The 16,243-nt window shown below is 37.2% G+C and overlaps 1 protein-coding gene across 2 annotated transcripts in view; it reads left to right on the plus strand.

The window, feature by feature from the left end:
* The first annotated feature begins 322 nt into the window (after positions 1-322).
* Positions 323-16,243, plus strand: part of FIGN (fidgetin, microtubule severing factor) — a 102,827-nt gene continuing 86,906 nt past the window's right edge. Inside the window, exons 1-2 of one of the 2 annotated variants that reach the window (XM_068138749.1) lie at positions 323-699; positions 1,461-1,630. In XM_068138749.1, the coding sequence (XP_067994850.1) occupies positions 1,606-1,630 (25 nt within the window). In that variant the 5' untranslated portion in view covers positions 323-699; positions 1,461-1,605. The remainder of the gene's footprint in view (positions 700-1,460; positions 1,631-16,243) is intronic. The other variant, XM_068138750.1, reaches the window with a different exon arrangement.

A 16,243-nucleotide genomic window follows, 5' to 3' on the forward strand; every position in this document is an offset into this window, starting at 1 on the left:
AGCCAATAAGCCCCGACACCGGCCGCCCGCGGAAGCGGCGCAGAAGCCGGCAGGCGAGGGCAGCCGCGCAGGCCGCCGCTGGCCGAGCTGGGACGTTCCCCGGCCCCAGGCGGGGAGGTGCGGAGCGGCCGCGAGGGTCCACCGCGGCATTCTTGGCCGCCGGGTCTCCGACCGCCTGCCCCATGGGCACGGGCCGCCGCTAGGCCCCGGCCCTCCCCCAGCCACCCCGCGCCGCGGAGCTCCGCCGTGCCTGGGGGGAGCACAACCGCCGCCGCCGCGGAGGAAACCTGCTGCCCGCGTCCCGCCGCTCCGGAGAGCGACTGCGGGACCACGACGCGGGCGCCCCGCCGCCCCCCGCGGGAAGCGGCATCCCAGGCGCGCAGGGCCGCGGAGCGCCCCCGCCCCCCGAGCCGCTCCCCCTTTGAAAACTGATCTTTGCCTCTTCGCGTGAAAGTGATTTGAATTTGGCTCGGCGGCGCTCTGCGCAGGCGTCCAGCTGCTGGCATGCTGGCTCCTTGCAAAGCAGCTGTTTTGGGTTTGAAATTCCAACATGGCAGAGGCTGCAGTCAGTCTTCCCTTCAAAAACTTGGAATGATTTCAAATCATAGGCACCTTCACTTAACCCGAGTCCCCATTCATCAGCAAACACATCGGATCGATGCTACTCTAACCTATCGGGTTCTTGTACCAAATCTCCAGGTAAGAGGATTTCCCCCCCCCACCCCCCCCAGTCTTCCTACCATCGTTTTAAATTTTATTTAATCTTAAAGCTTTCCGAGAGAGACGCGTATTTTTTAATCGCCTGCTCATTCCCTAAATATTTTGCCTAATTCGTAGTCGTTTTCTGATACTAAACGCTCCGATCTGCTTTCTTAATCATAGTCTGGAAAGTACAAATATACAATCGCGGTGCATGGTTTTTCCTCCTTGATCATTGCCAACAATAGTAGGCAGATTAAGAGTTCGCGATTGCAAGCTCTTTCCTCACCTCCTCCTCCTCCTAATTGGATTTATTTTTAAGTTGCATTGTAAATAATAAACTGCAGGTAACGCGGGGCTGGACTTTGAGGCAACTAACTTCTGAGCAAATAAGTGCAAATAATATCGCAAAACAAAAGTTAGGTTTAAATTGTTGTGTCTTAGCTGGAGGGGGAACACGAATATGTCAGAGGAGCTGTTGCAGTAAAATGTAAGCACATCATCTTGGAGGGGGTACAGCGTGGTGGGCGTATTGTTGGCTCGGAAGGGAGAGAAAGATGTATAATTTAATGGTATATACAATCCACTGATCCTATTACTATCCTCCCTGGAGCTCTTGTTAGTTTCAATGGGAGTGAGTGAAATTGACATGGACTTGCATTCCTGGTCATGTGCTTTTTTTCCCCCCTTTCTTTCTTCTCTTGTGATCTGAGATCCCCTTTTTGTTGATGTTGCTTTCCCACTTAATTATATGCATGTAGGTTAAATGAATACCTGACGAAAGGGCCCACGTTTCAAGGCAGTGACATTTGATAGCTGAGAGGAAAAGTGGCTTTAATGAAAAGCAACCTTTGGAATTCCTGCTTGTGAAAAATCCAATTCAGCTTTTTGTGCTGCCAGCAAGAAATGATCAGTAGCACCAGTGTTTATGGTATGTCCGTTTTGGGATCTACTTCCTTTGCATCTAAATAGCAAAGACAAATTTAAATAGCATGATAATGCACCGAGCACTCTGCATGCAAATATTTTGTAATAAATACCTAATGTTTAGTAACATATTTTGACTTGTGTGTGTATATAAACATTTTTCTTTTCTCTTGCTATCATTTGTTTATTTCTGCTTTGATTATAGCATTAGTTTTGTCCATTGTATTGATCTTGGTTGTAAAACCTAAAGTTGCATGTTACTAGCAGTGCACTATATACACCACTGAACTCCAGTGGTATGTAAATTAGTAAAACTCGGTGGCTGAAGAAGGGTAAAATGTGTAGCAAGGAATATATACACCTATATATCTGCTGTGTTATACATACATGCCTAAAATGCATCTTTTTCTTTTGAAAACAAATAATTTTCAGTAATTTATTTAAACTCCAGCGGCTTTCCCCTCTCACTTTCAGCGTAATCATCTGCTAGAGGTTTTAACTGATGTGGAGAGGGGGAGTGTTTTGCATGTAAACAAACACAATTACTGTTGTGGCCAAATGTTTAATACTGTTTAATAAGTGATATTTTATGCTCAGTTTACAAGTGTCTGGCTCCCACTGCTCTGTTCTCAACGTGTAACAGAATGAAATAATCAGGTGCTGAAACTGACTTCATTTTAACGGTCACTCTCTAGCCCCCCATGCCACCCCCTCCTCCAAAAAAGTCAGATAAAATGGAGCATGGGGAATTTCAATAGATCTCCGTGTGGTGCAGTAGATTCACCTCTAGGTATGCAATTAAGGTTAAAGAACTAACAACAGAAGTGACTATTAGTCTGTTTTGTGCAACCAAAAAGAGGGTATGTTCGCTTTTAATTGCATGTGAGAGGAACAAACAAGGATGGAGAGAGACCCTAGGAGAAAGAAAGTGTTGTCTATGTGTGTGTACGTTTGTGTGTGTGTGTGTGAGTGTGTGTGTTTGGGATAAGGGGGAGGTCTGGCATGTGTGGCTGATGATCTCTCATAATAACATATCTGAATGCAAGAAAGAAATTGAGGGAGCAGTTGCACAATGCACACTCCTATTTTGGTGCTGTAGGTGACTATATTGCTAAACATATCCAGGGTGCTATATGATAGGAATGCTCTGATTGCATTTTGCATTTAGAACTTGTTGACTTTGAAGCAATCAATAAGGTGACTGTTTATTTTAGATGCACGTAATTTGCCCTGAGAAATGTTTTAAGGAGGAGAGTGAGCAAGTGAGAGCGGACCTTCCCCCCCCCCACCTTTTTTTTTTTTTTTTTTTTTTTTTCCTAGAGCTGTTGGAGCGAATGTGATTGCCAGATGGGAGATTTCCCTCTGTGATGTTAAAGCTGTAATATATATTCAGAGCAGATTGGACTGCTGCTTGTGATGAGGAGGATATTACATTTATAAATTTTAAATCGGGAATCGGACAGTATGCTGAGAGCTGAAATTGGATGGTGTGGACGGTTTGGATGGTTAAAGGTGATTCCCAGATAATAATAATAATTATAGTATCAGTTTTATAGATATATATATATATGTATAATAAACACGATACTATTAGGCAGCTGTGTATATTCCATGGTACTTAAGTATATATTTCCAAACATGATTTCTCCTATCTTTCCCCCATGCCCTAAGATGTTAGGGATTGAAGGTGCTTGAGAGGGGGCTTTAAAAGCCCACTGTTAGAAGAAATCAAATGTAATCAGGCTCCTGTCTGATGAAAAGTTTCACTACCATTCTTGTTGCGGATGTACCTCTTTCTGAGTTTTTGTTTTGCTCATGTATGTGGCCTGACAGTGCCACAATCCTGAAAGGCTGGAAAGTGGGAACTAGTCACACTCGAGCAGCTCTGCTGTTGCAAATTAAGAGTGTGTTGTGGTCAGGAAATGAAAGCTACAATGTCTCTTTTGAACAAGTCGTTTATCAAGAGAAACATCTATCAAGCAGTGACTTGTCACATTGATCCTCTAAAAGTTAGGACCGAAGTGGAAGCTGCTTTGATGTTTTTGATCCTAAATTTATAAAATTGAAAAAGCTGGGGAGAGTAGGACCCATTTGCACTTAAAAATGACTCTGCTCTGAGTGTGACAAAATCATCAAGTATCTGTGATACAAATCTGGTAAACCAAGGAGGTATTGGGTCTTCTGCCTGCTTTTTATTTGTCACGCGGGCATCTATTTTCGTATTTTAAAGATGATCTCTGTATGCCTGTGCATTATTTCATTGGGGATGTTTTCTTGCTTAGGAATACATCTGTTGCTTCCAAATTGAACCTTTTTATGTTGTTTTATTTTGTGACGAGATTTGTAGAGTTCAGCTTGAGAAGGCAACCAGCTTTATTTTTCTCTCACCTCAGTCATGTTTCTGTATTTGTAAGCTCAGTTTCTACCTCTCCTCCCTGTGAAGCAAAGTTTCTTTCACTGCCAAAGTAATGTTTTTCACAAGTAAGGTACATTCGAAGCTATCTGTTCACACAACTTTAAACATGTTAAGAGTCCTGTTAAGTGGATCTTCTCCTCCTTTTTGTTTCCATTTCTGAATTATCAACCACACTTTCATTTTCAATAGAAGTATTTAAAATTGAACATAGATTTCAGGTTTCAAGTAAAACAAAAAACCCCAAGCAACTCCCCCCCCCCACCAAAATAAAGTCAGTCTAAACTGCTCTTTTCTCTCTACTTATTTTCAACCATTTGCACTGTTTAACAACTTTTTGAAAAGTTTTTCATTTTGCATGAAGTTTGAGTTTGGATTATCAAGGAATGCCTTTGATGGAAGAGGGGTTTTGTGTTTGTTGCTGGGTTTTTCTTTTTTTTTTTTTTTTGCTACTGTTTGAGCAAAAGTTTTCTTAAAGCAAGGTGATTTGACTTCTTCAGTGTCATATATGAGACTCATACTGCGTATGGATACTTGATAGAGACCTATTTGACAGCAGTGTGGTGAGAATTTTGGTGAGTGTTATACTTGCTAATTAATCATGTTTGAAATGAAGGAATCATAGTGTGGTAATAAAGGCTCATTGTTGTTTGTTTGTAACAGGATGTGACTCCTACGTGAATCTGGTGGGTTTGAGGGTTTTGTGATTATTTCCCCCTCCCCTCCTTCATAATAAGATATCATCAGTACTCAATCAAATAGTTTTTGTTTATTGCTGTATCTGTGAAAGCACAGGGATACTTGCTGCTTTTATCCAGCAGCATTTTGGAAGTATGAGTATTGTATTGTTATTAGTATCTTCATTATATGTTTCATGGGGAAAATGACAGTACTATGCCATTAGCTGTTCTTTAAGACATTTTTGTTTAAGCAGGGCCAAAAATTCTTCATTTTTCTCCTTGATAGAAAAATCCAACTACTCTTTTTCTTATAACAGATAAAATGACACTTTGTGAACTTTTTGTGCCCTACTTACTTACACCTATGTAGAAAGAGCTAGCAACTAAAAATATTTTCTGCATAGTTTGTATACTAGCCCTTTAAAAATAAACTGTAAAACACTTGAATTTTTTTTTTAATTATTTGCTTCTTTTAGTTTTTAATACATCTCTCATCAGATGGGTCATATTTAGGCTTTATTGTTCACCTTTCAATTAATGACTACTATATATGGTACAGAGAGGGGATGATCTCTTTCAGGCTGTAAAGCTGTAGTTTCAAAATTTAATTGATTTAAATGAACTGCTGCATGAACAAGCTTTGAAATCTACTTTTGTTTAGATACTCACCTCCTTTTTTAAAAAAATAGGGGAAAATGTTTCTGTGGGGACCTTGCCAATGTGTCTATTCAGTGAATGCACACAAGAAGCATTGAATATAATGACTGATCCTCCTGTAGTCTTAATCATCAATTAATAGGCTTATCTGCTTGTCAGGAGTGGGTTTAATGGTACAGAATCAGCATGAGATGTGTGTGTATAAAACATTGGTATGTTGTTTTAACAAACCAAGTTTCGATCTAGCATTCCCAGATATATAGAAATATTTGGCTCTTTGCCCTCAATCAATATATCCCTTAAGAGAACAAACTTCACATAATACTTTCATAAAGTACCAGAGGTATTGATAACTGAGTTGATAAATTTAATTACTGAGGTTTTACATTGATTCATTGATATTATGATTGGTGGAAATTGCTCTGCAGATATTTCTGAAGTATTAAGGAATATTATATGTCAATAAAGCTTGATTAATAGATCAATCAGCACTTTTTTTGTCCTCATATGTCATTGATAGGAAAAGGCATGAAAAGAACTGTAAAAAGAATTCTCACGTGTTATAAACAGAGCAGAGGAGAGGCAAGGCACTTTGCAGGTGGAAGAAAAATCAGCTCTGAAATAGAGTTGTGCATATTGGGCCCAATCCTTAGCTGGTGTAAAACAGTTTAGCTTTAAAGAGCTGCAGTAATTTACGGGTCCCACTGTGGATTTTCCTTTTCCTTTTTTTTTTTTTTTTTGCCTCTTTTAATTTTTTTTTGTTAGTACTGTTCTTTAGCTTATTGGTAGCTGTTTTAAATCAGATAGTATGGATACCAGAATATATGGAATTTTAGATAAGCATCTGATCCAAAATGAACAGCATAGCTATAAAAGTAATTTGAAGAGCTGTAAATTCAGGGTTGCATATCCCCGATATTGTTGCAGAGTATTAAACTCTTGCTGTTAGAGATGCTATCCTCTAAGTGAAAACTTATCTTCCTTATGGGAAAGATCACTTCAGGGAACTCTAGACAGGAAAAGGCCTGGAGGTTTTTATGTTGCTAAAATAGTAATAAAAAATTTCCAACACATAGAATTAGTTATAAGGATATTTTCCAGGTGAAAAACCTTACTGGAGTACTTGGCTCTGTTTCTGTGAGGCATGTGATCTTTTCACCCTATGTCAATGATATTTTTATAGAGTGTGTGAGAAACGTGAGCGTAAAGAAAATTCCTTAAAATTATTCAGTTTTTCTTTTCTCTTAAAAAAAAAAAAAAAAGAGAGAGAAAAAAGAAACATCTAGGAGTCTCAAACCAACAAATACATCTCCCTTAGTGATGCTGTTTTCCTTTAAAGGGTGGTAGGTAATGTGGAAGAACAGAGAAAATCCACTTGCAGTATGTTGCCATAGGTTTGACAAATACAACCTTATCCTTCAATGAGCAGAGAGTCCTAAACTGTAATGGAGGTCAAAGGAAATGTAAGGCTTTCAGTCCTTTAATAAGTGTACATGCCACCCTCCTGATCAGCATGTTAAAGAGAATGTGTGTATATGTATTATGTTTCTTAGAAGACAATTTGTATTTGCAGCAACCTACTAAATACAAGTGGACTTCACTACTACTGCTTCTAAATACCTGTTGATGTTGGTCTCGCTGTGTGACAAGTAAGGGTAAAATGGAAAGAGAAGTAGTTGGTTAGTCTTGCTTACCAAAGTCTTGAAAAACTTGGGAGGGAGATCAGGCTTTGACAGGTCAGTTTGAGAATGGGAAGAATACTAGAAAGCGTAATCTGCAGAAAGCACCACTGATTAAGAGTTTACAGAGATGCCTGCAGTGGTGAAAATGCCTAGTCTGTGCTTCCCCTTTGCTGAGTTATGTTGCTACGAGGCATCGGCACACACAGTATGATAATAACAATATTGTATGTCTATTCCTATAGTGCTAGTAACGGTACCTGTCAAACATGTCATAATACTGAACTATTTGTTTAATCATATAAGCAACACTTCTTCCTACAATGGTTATTGTATTTGTACAATAGAAAGAAGAGGCATACATTATTATATTTAAATAATGGAATAAAACTTTGTTCTTTGAACCGTTTTTCTGCATATGGAAAAAAGTTTCACCTCTCTCAGCTATAATTAAAAATAATGCAACTACAGATGACTGTTATGTCACTAGCTGATTTTATTTTCTTTTTGAAACTGAAACAACAGTTTCAGTCTTATTTAACTGTTACTAAGAAACAGTTTTCTCAGTTCTTTTAAAGTACAGTGCAGCTATTGCTGGTATGTTGTGAGCTAAATTTCAAATATCCTCAGAAGTGCTGTGGACAAAAATGCTGAGATTACTTTGATGTGGTAGCAAATTTTGGTGATGTAGATCCATTTTTGGTTTGGGTTCCTTGAAATCACATATTGCTTGGACTTTTCATTATCTGTTTTTAACCCTTTCATCTTCTATTTTTAATGTCATGTACTCTTTGTTAAGCCATATAGTTAATTTTCCATACATAAATTGCTCGATGCATGAAGATGCATGCCACAGTTTTTATTGTGTGATATTTTTGAACGTGTGCATGTGTCAAGCTGGTTAGAGATTGGTGATGATAAATTTGTTTCAGTAATCCGTATCTTACTTGCATTAATACCCTAGCAGTAAGAGCATACTGTGGTCAAACTTCATGATCTAAGATAGCTGTCTCACATGTAATTAAGCAGGGTCTGAATGAGTGATTCTCCAGTATGGGTCATAATTAAACTTTTTGTTTCTCGTCTTCAGTGTGATAAAATACTTAAGGGACACATTAATGCATGTTTGCTTTACTCTTGCTAATCTGAATGGAATTTTAAAATTAATATTGTGAGGAGATGGAAGAAGGGGCTGTACCTGGTGGGTTATGGATATTTGTGGCAGGAATGTATCTTTATGTACTCATTCAAGGTGCTGGTTTTTATCTGATTTAGAGGAACTTCTGTTTGCTTTTTAACATGTTGGAAGTAATGTCTCTATTTTCCTCTGAGAGGCTTTTCCTCTTCTGTCCCCCTCCATTCTAGCATACAAGCAGGTCATTAATAAAAAAGCATTTATACAGTGATCTTGAATTATCACTTAATAAAACTGCAAGAGCTGTACTGCTGCAAAGATATTCCTAGACAGTACGACAGATGCTACCATGTGTACATTTCTTTCGGAGACATAGTGAGGGGAAGAGCCAACAATTACTTTGTGCTACTGAGTGATAGCAGGGGGTGGATGGGAATGATAAATTTTTTTGTAGAAATTATTAATCTCTGACAATAGTATCAATATTGACATTTAAAATACTGGTAGACCTGCTATACAAACTTCAATGATAGCTGTGCTTTTAGATTAAAAGTAGCTATTTATATACCTTATGGCTCAGTGTGGTCATGTTGAAAGTATGAACTTATCACAGGTTCTGAGAAAGTGCATGTTAGCGTCCTTTGTCTTCTTTAGACCTATCTGATTACTTCAGCCTCCTGTGTTGATACAGAGAAAGAAACAGCTAGATTCTATGCTGGAAGAATAAGGTTTGCAAGCACTGACTGATATAAGGTATCCCATTGTGATACCTAAGCCAAATTTAAAAAAAAAAATCAAGCATCCTTTTCAAGTGAAACTTGAGAAACATAGAAAGGATCAGCAAAGATGTATCTGAACACACTTGAAGGTGCACCATTTACTTTCAAAAGAGATCTTTCCCATCACTCATAGACAGCTCCACCATGAAGAGCAATATCAAAAGATCTCAGAAAAGTAACTATTCTTTTATGTCTTTGGGAACTCAGATGCTTACAAGATTGTTTCTGAGAAAGAAAAGAATTGATCCTATTTTGAGTTCCTTGTTGTTGGCATTTGTAGACCACATCACTATATACAGTATTGTAGAAATATACTCTTGGTATATGGATACAATTCTTTTTCCTCTCACAGCTCTAAAAGAATAGTGCAGTGTTGCTGTATGCAAACTCAGTTTGAAGAATATGGATCCTTTCTTGTACTCTATAAAATAGTTTTATTTAAAATACATACGGAGTTTGCTAAAGATTTTAAACCTTAATTGATTGTGTGATTAAAATAGAGGCATTAAAATAGTGTATATATTTTTAAATTAAATTGATATAGGCTTAAAATTATCTATGATAATTCATGTACTGGATATCTCCATCCAGTCAGGAAACTGCTGGGTTTAAACTAGCAAGATTCAGTTGTTTTTATTATGGAAGGAGACTGTAAATTTGCTCACTCTTCAGCTGAACGTACACTTAATTTACAAATTCAAGTGGCTTTGTGTTCACTAGTGTTAGATCTGCAGCTTTGTATTAACTATATGTCTATGCTGGTGCAGTGCTGAACATACACGGGATAGCTGGATATTCTATTTTAAAGATAGTAAGTTTTCAGGTCTTTATCAAATGTCTAAGAATTCTTTATTTCTTACTCTGCCTTGGATAAAAGCTGAAATAAATACATTTTGGAAACTGTTCATGAAACAATCAAGCTTTTTTTAATTCTTGACTTTTATTTTGCTCTCTGACTCTCATTCATGTAATTTCTTGTCCTGTGTAGATGTTCTTCATGCTGCAACACTGGTGTATTTTTTGACTTTCAGTTTAAAAACTTGAGTGGTAATGTTAATTCAGCTGATACCAAGGTAGTCCTGTCAAGGAATTGAATCGATTATTCAGATTCATGTTAGTGTTGGTAAAGGGATGAAGCTGAAAGTCAGTGAGTACAATGTAATGAGAGGTATGAAGCACTTCTTGCTATTTGGCCCCTAGCATTTGTCAGTGTAACCAAAAGCACACCTTAATATGCAGGGAACGTCTTTGTTGAGACACATATTTAAGTAAGTTTATGAAGCCTTTGTTTAGACGTGTTTTGTGGGGGGGGTTTGTTTGGTTGGTTTGTTTGTTTGTTTAATATTTTAAAGTTAGATGTAGGTAAAGTATATCCCATCCTGTGATTATAGAGACAGTGAATAACAAGCATCTTAAGGAATGACTTTCTTATTTTTCACTAGTTAGAAATGTTATAATGTGATTTTTTTTTAATTTTTTTTTTTTTTTTTTGTGACTGCACAGCTTATGCATATGGTACAGAATGACTGACTGACAATAGAATTAATTTTGAGTAATAATTTTTACCACTAATTAAGGAAAGTTGTTTATTTATTAAGTAATAGCAAACACCTTCTTCCCACCTCTCAGCCGTGTAGAGGTAGTAGTAATCATTGCTTTCATTCATGATAGGAAAGTCGGTTTTGGCTGAAGTTACTGTTCCATTCTGTTTCAGAGCTGCTACAACAGCTGCAGGCTGAGATAACATCATGAGTAGTATTGCATCACAACAAGTGCAATTCAGGTTTCCACTTTTGGGTGCTCAGTTATCAGAGGCACCAAGTCGCTGCAATTTGTTTGTTATGTAGGTGTGTAACAAATCTTAGAAGCCAGGTGATGGATGTTAGGAGGGATTGCCCAGCAAAACAGTAGGCATTAGCTTGATTTGTACTTCTTAAATGCTACAATCTCCCTCTTGAGGTATTAATGCTGTATGATAGAGTAAATAGGGCATTTGATTTTTCTAGGCAGTTGCAAGAACACATTTTAAATTAATCAGGACAAAAAAATGTGTGTGTTACATAAAGGTATAACAAATGACTCATTTGTGATTTTGGGTGGAGGAAACTTTAAACTCCATTTGTTACTATGTAAATGTTCCAGGTAGCAAAATGCAGAGTAGATGATGCTGTTCTAATTGCAAAATCTCCCTTAGTTACCTTCTCCCTCCTGATCCTCTTCTCCCTCCCCTCCTTTCCTTCCTCCTCCCCTCCCTGCCCGCCCCCCCCCAGCTTTTTTATACAATTATGGGCATTGTGCTCCTTAATGGTGCGTAGTTACTGTAAAGATAGATGTCCTCAAATAATGAGTTTCTAATAATAATCAGAAGGAGTTAGATTAAACTGGTTTTGTATAGAAATCTTACAGTGTGAAACAGTACACCTAAAATCCTGAGATATATTTATGTGAGCTAAAGCTATTTACAGAGGAGTAACCCAATTTTATATCTGTGCATGTGTGTGGGGAGCGGGGAGCAGAGGCATATGTTTGTATGTGCCTACGTTTTTGTCCACATGCTTTAAAAATTTCAGAAGAAGATTGGGATTTTTAATGCAGATTTCTATTTTGCTTTCTGATAACAGAATATGTTTTTAAATCACAACATACTAATTAGCTTCTCTGTTTACACTGGCAAGCTTGCATTCCTTCTAGCCGTGCTTTTCTTTCTCTGTTGCTTTCTACTAACCCCTGTAATTTTAATTTTTTTTTCTTTATGAAGTTTATTACACTGGATTTGTTGCTTTCTTCTTTTTTTTCCCCAAAAGTTCTAAGGAGAAATAAATGAAAGCATGAAGTACAGTAACAGATAATTGTTACTTTAAAGAGATGTCCTGACAGGTACTGGATCAAGGCCTTACAATAAACAGAGCAAAATAGTTTAACTTACGGTTTAGAAATACATATGCCATTTAAATGGAAACAAACCCCCAAATCTCCCACGTATCTTTTGGGGTTTGGTGAACAAAAGCTCTCTTGTACTCTCCAAATTCCCCTGGGCCTCAATTTGCAATACCATTATTTAAGCCTGGATGATATAAACCCATTGCAGAGAAATAGAAGCTCTCCTTCCTGGCTTTTCAAAGACATTTCGTGCTTCCTTCTTTTTGCCTACCCACGTCCCATAGCCCCTCTGCCCTGTTCCCAGCCTCTCAGGCTTACTCTGCCACAGTGAAGTTTGTATTTGAAATATACAAAATGTAGAAATACTATGCTTCCAAAACACAGAAAAGTGTCATTCTGCATGGTTTTACTGGCATCCCTACCAACACACATGTAATTCTGTCTTTGGACTAAGATGCAGGCTGTAATCACTTTAGTATCTGTTGTGTCCTCTACCAGGTGACCTGCAGTCTTTTGTTATAAAGATAAGAAGATTCTGATATAACAAGTCTGATCTTATAGAAAATGCTAACCATAAACTGAGGGGAAACCTATGCCCGTTTAATATGCTTCTGGGGTGCCAGGCTCTCTGGGTATCTGCTCAGGGACACAGTACTGCCAGATGCTCAGCTGGAAGCTGTTCTGGAGCAGAACTGAGATTGAGTGAAATCCCTAGCAGCCAACAGTAAATATTGGAATCACTGTAGCTTGATGCAGCATTGAGTACTACAACTGTATTTACATTATTGCTAATAAAATGGCAGTCTATTCTGTCATTAAGAAGCTTGTCTTTTTCAAATAGCAGCTGAGGTGCAGATCTGAGCTTTTCAGTTAGTACCTGTTAGTAAGGAAGAGCTAAGAAATAGTTGAGTTACATTCCTGAATGTGGGCAGAAGGATGGTAATACATGCCTTGGCATGGCATCTGCCAGAAGCATTTTGTGGGGGCTTTTTTGTGTGTGGTTGTTGTTTGTTTATTTTTTCCCCCTGCTCTAGTTTTGAAAAGTATAAGGTATTCTGGTAAGCAGAGGGGAAAAAACAAATTGAAAAAAAATACTTCCAAGCAAATCACCATAGCATATCGCAATGACTGTTCTCCACACTTAGATTTAATTAGAAGACAACTGCACTGGAAAACTGATCATTTTAGCCATAGTTAACGACTAGTTCTCTCTTACCACCAATCAGAACTGATTATATACTGTATTGTATAATGTAATTTCTACAAGAAAATTAAGTATGAATAGGCACGATAGTATTATATAGTTGCAATAATGAGATTTTCATTAATGTTGTTAATTTATCATTTAACTACCCTCTATGAGGCCAAAATAACTATTTTCCTCATGATGTTTCCTTTTACTGTACATACCAACTAGTTTCAAACAGGTATTTTAAGCAAAAGACTGTGACTGAATAGCTGTTAATATGTTCATTATATGGTAAAAAGGCACTGAAAGAAGTGAAATCTTGTATATCCATGTTTCTTATAGGATTAATACTTTCAGGAGGGATTTCTTTTACACCATAATATAATTTACTGGTGTATGATTTCTGAAGTGTCATGGATAATTCAATGCTGGATTACAGGCAAGCAAGTTTGTTTCCTATTTAGCTGTAATAAGTCTTGCTGTCAGTAATAAAATAAATAAGGATAAAAATCATGTATCATTTAAGAAAAAAATAATCTATTAATTAGCATTTGTGCACCAAATTCCACTTGGTGAGATGCTTCTTGGACTGAGTTATTAAGTGTTTTGTGGGCTATATTTCAGCTATTGTATGACTGACTAGGTATATTAGAGCTTTTTACCTACTGCCAATGCAAAATTTGACCCTAGTTTTACCCTGAGTTATTTTTGCCTTTAAAAAGATCTGCACTTTATGAGTTCACAGGTTGGGTGATAAGAACATTTATTGTTGTTATTTGTAGGTTGTAGTTCCATGTTATGGTAAAGTGTAACCTGAATCTTAACTGATGCTGAATAGATTCTTTTTTTCTTTTCCTATTTTGATTCCAAAGCTCAGCTGTGGGAATTGATACATCATCTTAAAATTTCAAATCTGCATTTTATGCACTGTGCCAAAGCACCTATGAGCTCATTAAGCAAAGACTTTTTCAATTATATCTTGTGTTTATGCATGTATTTATACTTGACAGGAATCCTTTAGAGGCTTGGTTTGCTGTGTTAGTACTTTCAGTGTCTTGGAATATATAAAATATTCTTAAAAGATTAAAAAGAGTAAGCATTGTTTACAGGTCCCATTCTGGTACCTTCCTCTGTATTTTAGTAGCTGCTGCAAAGTTCCTTGGCCAGACATCCAGCCTCTAGAGGGCATGCCAATAGCCTCCTCTGCCAGACCCTCACGATCATCTCCAGAAAAGTTTTAGCGCTGGCACCTACAGAGACAATCACATTTATGTGGCATAAATGAAATCTCTGTTTGTATTCCTTGTTATTCCTGAAGTTTTGCTACGTTAAGTGGTTTGCTTTTCTGGGTTTTTTTTTTTTTGGTTTTTTTTTTTTTTTTTTTTTAACATTTATTTGTTTATTTAATCTGAGGGAAGGTTTTTTTCTTTGTTATGCTGTTTACTTTTTTCTTTTTATTTTCTCTTCTCTAGGTATACATTGCTCTTTATTGCAGTAAAGATTACAAAAGCCAGTGCACAATATTTGAGACTTGTAAAATTAGGTACTAAAATTTATTATGTACTAAAATGCAGATAATAAATAATTCAGGTGGGATTAAAACCAGTTAACTGCACTCCAGTCACCTAGGTTCAATTGCTCAAGCCTTTTCTCTTGTGAAATGCCATACTACAGTTTTTTCTCTTATGGACTATTGTTACTAAAGTTGGTATTTATGTGAAGTCATACTTGTCCTCCAGTTCAAATGTTTGACTGGTTCTCTAACCCAGCATATCACCAGCAGAAATGAGAAGATCTCCAATAATTCAAATGAATCTGATAGTTTGCTTCAAATTTTCCTTTGATCTACTGATGTAGAGCAAAAGAGCAAGAATTCTCAGATTCATGTGATAAATTAAGACATACCCTAATCCATAGTTCATTTTTGGACTAAGAACTTCAGTATGCTTAGGGAGAAATATACATTTAAGTATATTTTGTCACTCAGATTGTCATTAACCAAACACAACTTTTTCCAAAAGTGTACTGGTTTAACTTGGAAACTTTCTGTTTGAGTCTTTTTAAATATAATTTTGCCAATTAGAACTGAAATGTAGTTGGAACATGTAGATTTTAGAAGGAGGAAAAGTATCTCCTGCTGATGACTTTGTTAAATCCTTAGTGTAGTTGAACCAATAGGCCTGCTACTCTAGGCAAACTTAGTTTTTAATTGCATAAATAAACAATTATTGTTGAGCCATGAAGTTTAACTACATTGCTGAGTTTCTACATTCTATACAACATAAGAAAAAACTGAGAAAGAATCCAATAAAAGTTTAGGAGATTTGTTTTGTTTACTTTGTAGTTTCCTGGCCTATAATAGTAAGATCTATGCTCAATTCCTATCTAGCTTTCAAATCTTTCATTTAAAATTACAAAAACTTCAAAACCTGATTGGTATGTGAAATGTATGGTAGGTACATCACAAGCAATATTGGACCAGATCTTGTTGAGAGAATTTGACAATAACCTATGAACAGTTTGGAAAGTGTATTGGGGTTGCTGCAACCTCATGTGCAAAGTTTTCCATTGCCTCAAAATGTCAAAGAGTTTTTGTTGGTTTGACAATAACTGTAGTTCATGTAGATTCAAGGGGAAAAAAAATCCAAGACAGAGCACAACCTGTGGAAGTGCTACATTGTACTTTTTACGTCTTGATCACCTGTGGCCAATGGCTAATTAACTTACTGGAGAAATAATGGAATTGTTTTGCAAGTCATATAGTCAACTTTTTGTCAGAGACTGAGACAGTCACTTGTATGCCTCTTCAGTCTTGGCATACACAAGAGGTTGCAGACTTCATTGTTTAGTGTTGTGTCTTGGAGGTGTTCAGTAAACAGCTCAGCATACAGAAACCTGAACAAAAACCTGGAGGGCTGCATAGTTAACCCCTTTACAAACCTAATCTCTGCAGGGTTAGGAATACTTTTAGAATAAGCTTTAGCTCCCATGGAAAATGGTAGGAAATATAGTTAAGGTATCTGGTCAGTCTTAAATAACCAAGTGTTTGATGACACAGTTGTTTACAGTCAGAAATGGTCCCCATTGTTCTGCCTGGGAAAGAGTATTTTTTTCTATCTACCAGTAGAGGATTGATTTCATCCATACATATCCCTTATCATTGTCCACCAAACTACAATATCCTGGGCCGTTCACTTCCACCCTG

Source organism: Melanerpes formicivorus, unplaced genomic scaffold, assembly GCF_026170545.1.
Source record: "Melanerpes formicivorus ecotype bairdi unplaced genomic scaffold, bMelFor1.0.p_v2 SCAF_5, whole genome shotgun sequence".
Classification (NCBI taxonomy): domain Eukaryota; kingdom Metazoa; phylum Chordata; class Aves; order Piciformes; family Picidae; genus Melanerpes; species Melanerpes formicivorus.